Here is a 13,060-nt window from a genome sequence, read left to right on the forward strand (position 1 = left end):
GTTTCATGAGACAGCTAACTCTGGAACAAACCAAAATAACTTCACGTTCTCGAACTCCTGGCTTCATGGCACTCAGAAATCGAGTGCCTATGCTTGAAGGATGATGCTTGGACCAACTTTTTAAAGTTTGACTTGCAGATGAACTCCAAGTCAAACTGCATGAAGCTGGTGACAGAATCCCTTAAAGGAGCAGTTGTAGTCTAAAAAGGGCATCCACTGCGACATGACTGATAACTGCTGCTGTCAGGTCATTTTTGGTCGTCAAGCTGATTAATGATCTTTTCAGGTCATGTAAAACCTTCCACATGACTTCTCCAACCGTCTGTTGACTTTTACAATATTTGTCTCACAGCTTTTGTATCCGGATGAAGATCTGACCGATATTAATACTACAGAGACAAATGTGAAGGGTGATCAGCGGTGTAAAGAGGGGATTGCTACAGGTAACCGCCCAGGTGAGTAGTAACCACTAAATACAGCAGAGAGGATTCACAGATTCTCCTCGGTCAGCGGCTGCAGATAGTTATGTAGATTTATAAGCTCTGGGATCTATCAGTTTCCGCTGTATATTCCCCCATTCAGACGGAGTACAAACTAAATATGCATGACATGTGATACCATTATAGGTGATAACACATGATGGGCATTTACGGCACGGACATGAAACACCCCTATGTGAGCGGGAACTACTATTCATTATATGAGGTCTATACTGATAAGGGAGAAACGGTTTTCCAGCTCCAGTACTAAGGGTCCTTTTACACTGACCAACTCTTGCTCTGATGTAACCAGCACTGATCACAATACCGAAGATGGAGTCCAAACAAAAGTAGAGTGCCCAGCAGCACTCACACCTTGACCCAATAAGGGGGGGGGGTATTTTTGGAGAAAAGTATGCAGAGCCAACCAGGGAGCTGTAAACCTTCAACTCCTAAATTGTAGTAAAATAGAGAGTGTGCTGTGGCAGCATAAATGGGGATAGGGATTTCCTTGAAGCAAAAAAACTTTGTTGTTCCATAGTCAAATATATAGGCAACGTTTCAACCTTCCAGGTCTCTTTCCAGCCGCTATCTGTCTGTTAAATACCGAAGATGGAGACATAGACCTTGATGAATAAGTAAATCGTGTTATTTGTATAGCCAACTTATTCCGCAGTGCTTTCAGGTAATTTAGTACAAGCTGGATACTATTAACATGGACATGATAAAACTCCCAGCATGTCCTATTCTGGTTTGATTCATGGACCAGAATCGGACATGCAATGTCTACTGCCTGCCAGCATGGGGCAGCACACAGTCCGTATGTGTCCATGTGATATCCAATTGGAGTTCTCGGGCACAACTCACACTCAGCCATCTCAATATGGCCGACCAGATAAATCCTATTTCAGGTGTCACATCCTTATCTCTCAGCTGTGAGTGAATGCGGTTTCTTAGAATCCCACTCCCTTACACTGTACTGTAGATTATACAATCCCGCAGTGTGTGATCTCCCCGTAATACTCTTCCAGTTGCCATAAATGGGCACAATTGGGAAACAGATTCCGAGTAGTTTCATCCTAATATAACGTCTGAGCCGATTATAAGGGGGTTGGAGATAAAGTAACGGCTTACAGATGTGTTCTCTAATGGCTGCAAAGAGTTTGTTCAGAATCAGGAATATTCTAAGGGCCGGACCTCCATCAGGGCAGGATAAATGGTTACAGAGGCCCCCGCTGACCGCTGGCTGCTGCCTGCCTGTCAGTAAAGATATCAATATGTCCTGAGCCAAGTCAGTGATCACCAGCACTCTGCACACTAGCAGTAGGAATTGTATCTCAGGAGGGTTGGATCCCTTTAGGGAGCTTCCCCAGTGGTAAGGGATTGGTTACTCTGCTTCCCACTGGCCATTCTGCACCCCACCTCCCACTAAAGACTTCAACCCCATCCCCCACCCGTCCCCTGGGACTCTCATTAATCTCATTATATGGGAGCCCAATATATCTCATGGCAGCTCTGTGTAATGGTCAGGGGCTGGCTGGCAAAGTTTAGACTGTGGGGCAGGAATATAACACAGGCCCGTGAGTAGCGGACCAACATAAGGGTGTGTTCCCACGTAATGGATTTTCTGCTGAGGATTACATCACCAGAGTCAAGCTCAATAGATACAGCACCAGAATCAAGATCATAACATGATTATAGTACAATAGCCAACCTTGGTGATGTACATAGATGAATACCAGAACTAAGCTCCGTATATAGACACCAGAGCCAAGCTCAGTACATAGATGCAATACCAGAAACAAGCTCAGTACATTAATAGAGCACCAGCCTCAAGCTCTGTGAATGTATACAGGACCAGGAGCTGTATTTCCTCTTTATATGACCAGTTTCAGACGAGCACATTAACCCCTTAGTGACGAAGCCTATTTGCGCCTTAGTGACCAGGCAAAATTTTGGAAATTTGACATGTGTCACTTTTACATGGAATAACTCCGTAAAGGTTTTGCATATCCAAATGATTCTGACACCGTTATTTCACCGCATATTGTACTTTAATTAGGCGGTAAAAATGGACCGATAGAATTCGTGTATATTTATTAAGAGTGTCAAGATTGGGAAAATTTTGAAAAAAAATTCATTTTTTTCACATTTCCAACTGCAATAATTCAAATATGTGCAAACATAATATGGAAATTTTTGATAAGATGTACGTTTTTATCTATTTACTTTATTCTGGATGCACATTTCATTTTTTTAACCACTTAGGACACGTACAAATCCAACATTTAATTGTTAACATTTTGAGGAATATTTTGTCTTCCTGCACCAAGCCAATATTGCAAAGGCATCATAGGTGTCATTTTGAATCGAAGCAAAAAATTACAACTTTTGATTTTTTTGGCAATTGTGTCATTTTAAAAATAGAAAGAAGGAAGGAAAAAGCGCCAGAGAAAAAAAATAATGGATCCCCTTTTTTTAATCCAAAAAAGGAAAAAGATGATTTTTGGTATAGCAAACCAAATATCTCACCTCAGTGTTGATCTTCCATAGTTCTGTGTTGAAAAACATCCTCTCTTCACAAGAGGAGAGCCGCTGGAAACAGTTCAGGGATCCATCATGGGAACCCCATATAAAATGCAAAGAGATTTTTCGTTAAGTAAAAATTCTTTCCTGCGCTCACAGAGCCTATTAATAACAAGATATGAAAATTCCTTCAAAAGAAGGAGACTTACTTTGGAGGAGGGGGTTATGATTCCCAATATTCCCCCTCCTAATTCCAACAGATCTTAGTAACTGCCAAAGTTACAAGAGCTTTTTTGTACAGCACACATGTGAATGAAGACTTGCACCCCAACATAGATACCCCCATTTGTCCCGTGTTCAGAAACATACCCATTGTGGTCCTAATCTTCTGTCTGGATGCACAACGGGGCCCAAACTGAATGGAGCATCGAACTTTTAACCGTCTTTTAATTTTTACGTGATCGCCATTATCTATTGGATAATGGCGATCACGTGACCGTTAACCACTTACTGTGGCCCTCAGTCACTGCTTCAGCCTTTCCGCTTCCTTTAGTAGCCAGAAGCGAGGAGATTTTAAATTTCCTTGGCCCTCCTCAGCTTCTGCGCTTGCGTCCACCATTTTGACGACAGGCGAAATGCGCCATAGCTGGGGAAAGATCCGCAGATAAAGATCTCATTGGGGGACATCGCTGCAGGTAAGTACTTTTACCTCCCCTCACGGTTCGGATGGGTGACTGGATGTGAAACTTAGCTTATTTTTAACTTTTACATGATCCTCGTTATCCATTAGATAATCGTGGTCACGTGACCAATAACCACATACTGCGGTTCCCCGTAAGAACTCCAGGCTCTCGGCTACTTTTAGTATCCGGCTTTAGCGCATGTGTCCACCATTTTGGTGACGAGCGCGTGCACAGAAGATGTGGTAAGGTCCAGTGGCCTTAGGTACCTAATTTCATCTCTCTTCACGGATATGATCCATAAGGGGAGATGACACAAAGGTTTTTTTTTTTATACTTTTTTAAAACTTTTTTTTTAACTTGATCTATTGGCTAACCGTGATCATGTGACTGAGAACTGCATACAGCGGCTGCCAGTGACAGATCCATGCTCTCGACTACTCATACTAGCAGCGAGTTTCTAAATTTCCCGGGCATCTCGGCCCTGTGCATGTGACATGATGACGTTTGGTGCACATGCGCAGATGCTGGTGTCAGGTCCTGCAGGACCAGGACGCCGCGGATAGTCACGGAGGATGGGGGTGAGTATCCTAAGCTCCTCTCACGGATCTGTAAGGTGAGCTGAAACGTTAACTTTTTTTCTACTTTCAATTGACTTTAATGCGATCGTCGGTATCCACTGGATACCGGCAATCACGTGACTGAGGGGCGGGCTTCCCTTTGCCTCCCATTACAGTTCCAGGTTTTCGACTACCGACAGCATGGAGCTGTCACATCCAGAGCCTGCAGAGTTTTAATCCCCAAAGAAAGCATGTTTTTACACCCTTGGGGATTAAATCCCAGCAGAACAGGATGTAAAAAGGCAATGGGGTGCTCACTAAGGGGTTAAGGGCACAGTTTTACAAATGTTTCCCAGCCCAACTACAGGTCTACTGACCAGAACTTGCAACCTCACAGGGAACTATGAAGTGAGCAGGCTGTGAGTAGAAGCAGGTGTGGGCTATAAAGCCATGGGGCCCCAGAGCAAAACTCAGAATGTCACCCCCCCCCCCCCCCACCTGCACTGGGATAAATATATTATATAATATAATATTTTCATCTCTGGGCCCAGACTGCCACTAAGGTTTCTTGCAGCCAAAACTTGCTTCCGCCCACTTTCCCCATCAAGCTGCTGCTGCCACCACTAGTGAACTTTTCAGTACCCCCTCCAATAATAGGCCCATAGTCTCACTAAGTAATAGTGCCCCCCGTTGTGATTTCACTTTATGTAATAGTGCCCCTTGCTGTGGCCCCACAGCAGTAACTTCCTTTGAGGCTCCAATCAGTGGTGTAACTAAAGTCCCACAGCCCCAAGAGCAAACTTTAAACACCAAAACATATGATTCCAAATCATTCATGTCCATCTCCAAGTGGCTCCATCATCCTCCTATGTCTCCCAAACAACTCCTATCAGCCTCCAAGGTCCTCCAAACAGTACTTATCATCCTCCAAAAAGCCTGCATTATCCCCCACTGTTCCCCAAACAGCCCCATCATCATCAATGTACCTGAACAGCCCTCATCCTCCACTGTTGCCCAACAGCACCCATCATCCTCCACTTTTCCCCATCATCTTCCATTGTGTGCTCTCTCTCAGACTCACAGCATTACCTCACTTTTTTCCCCTGCCGTGATCACTTGGACTAGAGTGAATGCTGGAGCCATGGAGGGAGGAGTGAGGTTCCTCTGTCAGCCTGTGAGAGAGAGGGACACAGTAGTACTGTAAGACTGTCAGCACTTGTAGGAGGAGTAGCAGGTGCCACCATAACTTTGAGAGTGGAGGCAAACTAGTTGGCTGTACCCATGTGCCAGGAGGTGGGGCAGCCCAGCTTGAATGGCACATGCCTTCCTTCCCTCAGCCTAGTCCTCATCTGACATGACAGAATATAGAATTATTAAATGTACTAAGGTGTCTTATAGATGAGCAGTTCTACATTGACTGTACACCGTGTGTTACTGACATCCTGCTTCATGGGAGATTTATATTTGTTCTTTATGGAAAAACAGAACCTAATGTTGGTGCAGAAATGGCCGAACTCCATCTGTATAGAATATACGATTTCTGTAGCTTGGGCTCGGAGATCTACCGGGGACAGGAACCTGAGGCTTGTGGAGGACTCTGCTTCAAGTTACTTTTCATTACCTGTTTTCAGATTCCCCTGGACCCCTATGTTATTAATACAAACCAGAATTAGTTACTTGTAAGTCCTGATTCACTTCTGTAGTTTTTGGTGATGTTTTCTGCACTGACAATCACTTGGTGTTTAAGAGAGCTGCAAACCAAGCGACTTCAACAACTGAGCGATTCTCACTCACTTGCTCTGTCAGAACCATATGTTTACATGGGCCAACAGTTGTCCATAATGGCTCTTTTGAATGATTACTCTAGTGACTGTTAGCGTGTGTAAGAGCACCCTTAGTTGATCACTACATTTTGCTACATGACTTCATATTTGTATAGATATGTTATAAAATATCAGTATCATTTATAAGATTTATAGTTTTAAAGAATAATCTGCTTTATTCTTGGCAGATGTCGGTGCCGGGAGCTCAGAGGGATGCATGATATCTGCAGATTGTGAAGCAGAGGATTGTGGTATCACGCAAGATACATCTAAAGAACTTAGCATTATCCCAGATATCTCCTCAGCCCTTCACAGCAAACATCCATCATCTGATCATCCTACACAGGTCCCATCTTCTGATTCATCCCAGACTGGTGAAAGTCACAGAAGAGGAGATCAAAGAGCTTGCACAGGAAAGAAGCCATATTCATGTAAAGAATGTGCTAAACGTTACCGTACTAAATCAGATCTTGTTAGACATCAGAGAACTCACACTGGGGAGAGGCCGTTTTCATGTTCAGAATGTGGGAAATGTTTTGCATGCAAATCAACCCTTGTTACACATCGAAAAATTCACACAGGGGAAAAGCCATTTGTATGTTCAGAATGTGGGAAGTGTTTTACAGAGAGAAGAATCCTTGTTACACATCAGAGGATTCACACAGGCGAGAAGCCGTTTTCCTGTCCAGAATGTGGAAAATGTTTTACAGCGTGTTCAGCCTTTGTTACACATCAGAGAATTCACACAGGACAGAAGCCGTTTTTTTGTCCAGAATGTGGAAAATGTTTTGCAGTGAAATCAGAACTCATTCGACATCAGAGAACTCACACAGGAGAGAAGCCGTTTTCTTGTCCAGAATGTGGAAAATGTTTTGCAGTGAAATCAGAACTCATTCAACATCAGAGAACTCACACAGGAGAAAAACCGTTTTCCTGTTCAAAATGTGGGAAATGTTTTACTCATAAATCAAACCTTGTTATTCATCAGAGAACTCACACAGGAGAGAAGCTGTTTTCTTGTTCAGAATGTGGGAAATGTTTTGTGTGTAAAACATATCTTGTTACACATCAGAGAATTCACACAGGAGAGAAGCCGTTTTCTTGTTTAGAATGTGGGAAATGCTTTGCACAGAAAACAGTCCTTCTTAATCACCAGAGAAGTCACACAGGAGAGAAGCCGTTTTCCTGTTCAGATTGTGGGAAATGTTTTACATTGAAATCAACCCTTGTTACACATCAGAGAATTCACACAGGAGAGAAGCCATTTTCTTGTTTAGAATGTGGGAAATGCTTTGCAGAGAAAAAAGCCCTTCTTTATCACCAGAGCAGTCACACAGGAGAGGAGCCTTTTTCTTGTTCAGAATGTGGGAAATGCTTTACTCGCAAATCAGATTTACTCAAACATCAAAAAGTTCACACAGGAGAGAAGCCGTTTTCTTGTTTAGAATGTGGGAAATGCTTTGCACAGAAAACAGTCCTTCTTAATCACCAGAGAAGTCACACAGGAGAGAAGCCGTTTTCCTGTTCAGAATGTGGGAAATGTTTTACATTGAAATCAACCCTTGTTACACATCAGAGAATTCACACAGGAGAGAAGCCATTTTCTTGTTCAGAATGTGGGAAATGTTTTACTCGCAAATCAGATTTACTCAAACATCAAAAAGTTCACACAGGAGAGAAGCCATTTTCTTGTTCAGAATGTGGGAAATGTTTTACTCGCAAATCATATTTACTGCAGCATCAAAGAGTTCACACAGGAGAGAAGCTGTTTTCTTGTTCAGAATGTGGGAAATGTTTTACTAGCAAATCATTTTTACTGCAACATCAGAGAGTTCACACAGGAGAGAAGCCATTTTCTTGTTCAGAATGTGGGAAATGTTTTACTCGCAAATCAGATTTACTCCAACATCAAAAAGTTCACACAGGAGAGAAGCCATTTTCTTGTTCAGAATGTGGGAAATGTTTTACTCGCAAATCAGGTTTACTCAAACATCAAAAAGTTCACACAGGAGAGAAGCCGTTTTCTTGTTCAGAATGTGGGAAATGTTTTGCTAGCAAATCACATTTACTGCAACATCAAAAGGTTCACACAGGAGAGAAGCCGTTTTCTTGTTCAGAATGTGGGAAATGTTTTGCTAGGAAATCACATTTACTACGACATCAAAAACTTCACAGATGAGAGAAGGCGTTTTTTAAACCCATTTTGTCACACCAAACAAAAAAGGTAAAAAGTAAAGTGACATGTCATACACAAGAAAAGGAAAGCAATTTAGAGCACTAAGTGATAAATAAGAAATGTATGTAATTACTGATAAACATCTGTTATCCAGAATCAAATATAATCCAGATAACCCACCTTTATATCAGCCGTGTACATAGAGTATTTCACTCTGATAAATATCACTGCGTCTCTAAACTTGTTTCTATTGAGGGGAGAATCACACTGCGGATCCCGTACTTTGTGGAATTTGTTAGGATATTTCTTGTTCTTGAAAATGATCCTTTCATAAATGATAACTATAAGAATCGTATTCCACCACTGAGCCCAGCAAGGGCGTCTTCCTTCAATCTCATCACTATAGTGTCATATACTAGGAAGAGTCACCCACAGTAATATACAGCTGTGATCACATAGAAGTGGTCTACTTCTCCTAGTGCTCCATGGTAGGCTCGCAGCTCCTTCTGGTAACGCCAGCGCTTTTGGATGTATTCTCCAGCCCCAAGAGTTATATCTCACCTAACTCGACTGATGAAGGGGCCTACCCCGAAAGGCGTATCTGCTTGTTTTAACTGACACAATAAAGAGAGAAGTTGGAAAAACGTCATCCCACTGCCTGTTGAATTTCATTTGAGAGCAATAGTGGGCTACAAGTATTGTTTCTCCATTCTGCCCCTAATGTTGAGGCATCTGAATGGTAAAACAGGGAGGGGCACTGTCTGCAGCCAATCAGGATTCCATTGGGTGATTATAAGGAACTGATGAGCACCAGTGGCAGCCACAGGCCTGGCAAAGCCCCTAATATCAGCTACAAGACACATGGTCTAGTAGATTGCATGTCAGTTTTACCCTGACAGGTTCTAATGTTTTGGAATACTGTGAACTCTTGGGCATTACATAAGCAATTAAAGGAGTGCAGCATAAGAAAGGAAAAAGTTGAAGTTCAATAAAACAAAGTTGCCCCTCCCTTATAAAAATTATTATTTTTACATTTTATAAAATGTTTCATTTTTTAAAAATAGTGTGGCAACCTGGGAGTTACTCATTACTATAGTATTGCCATCGTTTCTATTCTGGATGATTGGCACCACGTGTATAAAGGCCCAGGAAACTCAATTCTCTTTAAACTCTGGCTTTCACCAGCTTTATTCCACATCACAGCAAACACTTGTTGTACATAGAATGACTTCAAGTTTCACAACCCACTGATTGTTCATCACTATTCCCATCCGGGGTGTCTATAGGGCGTCATCCACTGTCAGACCACGTGATGGGCTCAAACTGGTCAGGGTCCAAATTCCTGATACTGCCCTCTGCAGCCTCTCTCTTCGGCTGTTAGCCCGCTTTCCCCTGTGTGGCAGAAACTAATCCTTTTATGTTACTACCTGCGACACCCACATCTGTTCTCTCTCATTTCAGGTTCAAGAATGATTGTCTGTAGCCACCTACAGGCCATTTTGTGTACTGTGCTTCTACAATAGTAAGAAAAATAGAATATCCATAGCAATAATATAAATGTGAAAGTAAATGTCTCTATGTTTATTATCTTTTCACAACTAAACAACTGAAGCAATTATGATGAAATTTGGCAGGGTGATAGCTTGCATCTTGAGGAATGACATAGGCTATGTTTTATCCCGAAAATGTAGAGCGTTTCCTAGGGAGCGCGATAAGACAGATTTATTTGGTGTCAGCTATGCAAGAAATTAAAACTCAGCTCTAGCAACCAATCACAGCCCAGCTTTCATTTTACCTCAGCAGTATAACAAATGAAAGCTGGGTGGTTAAAAACAAATACACGGATTTTGCCTTACAACTTGAACAAAAGACACATTAACATGGATTGTGATTTTAAAGAAAATGTCTGTTGCCAATAGCAACCAATCATACCGCAGCTTTACCGCAGCTGTATAAGAAAGGGTTTAAAAATATAAATTCTGCACAGATGAAGTCGCAGGTAACAAACTAGTTCTTTATATTTCCCCAGCATTCCCTCTTACAACATATATAGCAGCCTGTTATGTTGGGAAAAATTGGGATTTGCTGATAGGATGGTTTTAGGTTTCTAACTTTGCTTGGGGCAAGAATATTTTTAGGCATGCGTGCGCTTCTAAAAGGGGTTCTTGGTTTTTGTGGGACATTATTTTTTCTTCACTGTGAGGATTCTTAATCTCTAAAATATAACCTTTATTGACAATAAAACCTAAAAAGACTTTTTAGAAGTCTGACATACACACACGAAAAAATCCCTCAACCCTCAACAGGTGCTAGAGAGTAGGGGTGATGGGACCTGTGGCGTAGCCCTTAGGGTGTCCGGCCCTGTGATGTACTCTTGTAGCAATTCAGCTCAATGCCACATATATATTTGAGCAATACCGGGTAGCTATATAGCCCTGCAAAATGCCCCTGTGGCAAGTCAAATCAATGCCACATATGTCTTTGAGCACTCCTAGGTTTAGCTAGGTCCCATACCACACTGTTCCTATAGTTTAGTATACTGGTGATTATCCTCCAATAGTCTATGAAACAATTATTCCACTTATAATTATAAGTTCAACGCGTTTCCGCTACGGTATAGTAGTTTCATCAGGAACCTAGAGGGACCTCGAACTCCTATATATTATAGACTGGAGCTCTAAATCCAGTATGTGTACAATTATTAGTGGAATAATAGTTTTATAGACTATTGGAGGATAATCACCAGTATACTAAACTATAGGAACAGTGTGGTATGGGACCTAGCTAAACGTAGGAGTGCTCAAAGATATATGTGGCATTGAGCTGAATTGCTACAAGAGTACCTCACAGGGCCGGACACCCTAAGGGCTACGCCACAGGTCCCATCACCCCTACTCTCTAGCACTTGTTGAGTGTTGAGGGATTTTTTCGTGTGTGTATGTCAGATTTGTAAAAAGTCTTTTTAGATTTTATTTTCAATAAAGGTTATATTTTAGAGATTAAGAATCCTCACAGTGAAGAAACCTTGGGGCTACCCAGTTGATTCTTCTGCCCCAGTGAAAAAATTGTGGGACATTGTTGCCTTAAGAAGGGGTCTTGGAGAAATAAACTGCAATGTTTTTCCAATATTTCTTTTATAGCGGAATGAGATGGATTATATGTAGTAATAAAGTTGTGGCGAAAACTATGGAGATTATTCATTTTTTTTCTTTTGAAATACCGTATATACTTAAGTATAAGCTGACTTTTTGAGCATATTTTTTATGCTAAAAACCACCCCTCGGCTTATACTCCAGCGAGCTAGGTAAAAAAAAAAAGCAATACTTACCTCGCAGCCGGCAGCCGCAATGGTCTCCCCGGCTGTGCGGCAAGCTGCTCTGTAATTCTCCCAGCTGTCAGCTCTCTCTGCTAAATGGGACTTTGAATTCCCCCACTGTCAGCAAATAAGCGCTGTGATTGGATCGAGTGCCAGCCAATCACAGTCGGCGCTCGACCATTTACAGCCGTTCAGTGAATGACATCACTGAATGGCTGTGCTTGGTTCATCAATCTCCGGCTGTGATTGGCTGCGCTAGATCCAAACACAGCGCTTACTTGCTGACGGTGGGGAAATTCAAAGCCCAGTTTAGTAGAGAGAGCTGACAGTGGGGAGAATTACAGAGCAGCTTGCCGGTGAGACCATCGCGTGGGGGGCACAGATGCCAACTACGAGGTGAGTATTGCATTTTGTTTGTTTTTTTACCGAGTGTAGTATAGGCTTACACTCGAGGCACCTAATTGCCCCAGTTTTTTGTGGTAAAATTAGATGCCTCGGCTTATACTCGGGTCGGCTGATACTCGAGTATATACGGTAGATTTCCAATTTTTGTTCCTTCGTAGGTTTCATTTATCAGGCAGTGTGGGAACCCCTTTTCTTTCAATCTGTTTTTGATGATGAAAGTAGAAATTCCCGTCTTTTGTGCAGTTTTCAAACTGTACTCTTGTAGTGTAACAGACTTACTATCCACTTAAAAAAATGTATTGGCAATTCTAACAACAGATTTGAATTCAGGAGGTGAAATACGACTAGAATCGCCATGAAATATTCTTGTGAAAGAAAAAAGTTTTTTTTATTTTTTTAAAACTTTTTTTATTGACATTTTCATGGTAAACATAAACCTACATGAACAGGCAGTAATGATGACATAAATTTTAGATCGCGTATCATACGTTTCTTTTACAGTAAATATGACTTATTTTTCCATTACTATATTTGGTTAGTGTCATAATCTTTACATCTTTGTAATCTCTGTACAGAAATGTGCCTAGCTCATACTTACCGTATATACCGGCGTATAAGACGACTTTTGAGCCCCGAAAAATCTGCTCTGCAGTCGGGGGTCGTCTTATGCGCCGGTAATACAAAAAAAAAAAAAAGTGTAAAAAAAAAAAATTTATTACTCACCTCCCACGGCGTTCTGTCGTGCTCCGGCAGGATGTCGCTCGCTCCGGCAGGCTGTCGCTCGCTCCTCGTCCCCGGCGCAGCATAGCTTTCTGAATGCGGGGCTTGAAATCCCCGCTTCCAGAAAGCTAATACACACGCCGGCAGCCATGACATCATTGAATGGCTGTGATTGGCTAAAGCACACGTGGCTTCAGCCAATCACACTATTCAATGACATCATTGAATGGGTGTGATTGCTAACACGTGCGCCTTCAGCCAATCACAGCCATTCAATGATGTCATTGAATAGTGTGATTGGCTGAAGCCACGTGTGCTTTAGCCAATCACAGCCATTCAATGATGTCATGGCTGCCGGCGTGTGTATTAGCTTTC

The 13,060-nt window shown here is 42.1% G+C and overlaps 1 protein-coding gene across 2 annotated transcripts; it reads left to right on the forward strand.

Moving 5' to 3' along the window:
• Positions 1-355: 355 nt before the first annotated feature.
• LOC136605368 (oocyte zinc finger protein XlCOF7.1-like) lies at positions 356-10,469 on the forward strand. 2 transcript variants are annotated; one of them, XM_066588945.1, is made up of 2 exons: positions 356-455; positions 6,257-10,469. In XM_066588945.1, exon 2 carries the CDS (start codon positions 6,286-6,288, stop codon positions 8,245-8,247), a length of 1,962 nt encoding a protein of 653 aa, XP_066445042.1. In that variant the 5' UTR covers positions 356-455; positions 6,257-6,285; the 3' UTR covers positions 8,248-10,469. The 2 variants fall into 2 exon arrangements, with proteins under 2 accessions (XP_066445042.1, XP_066445043.1); XM_066588946.1 differs by having other exon boundaries at positions 356-443.
• The last annotated feature ends 2,591 nt before the right edge of the window (positions 10,470-13,060 follow it).

This window comes from Eleutherodactylus coqui, unplaced genomic scaffold (genome assembly GCF_035609145.1).
Source record: "Eleutherodactylus coqui strain aEleCoq1 unplaced genomic scaffold, aEleCoq1.hap1 HAP1_SCAFFOLD_954, whole genome shotgun sequence".
Classification (NCBI taxonomy): Eukaryota; Metazoa; Chordata; class Amphibia; order Anura; family Eleutherodactylidae; genus Eleutherodactylus; species Eleutherodactylus coqui.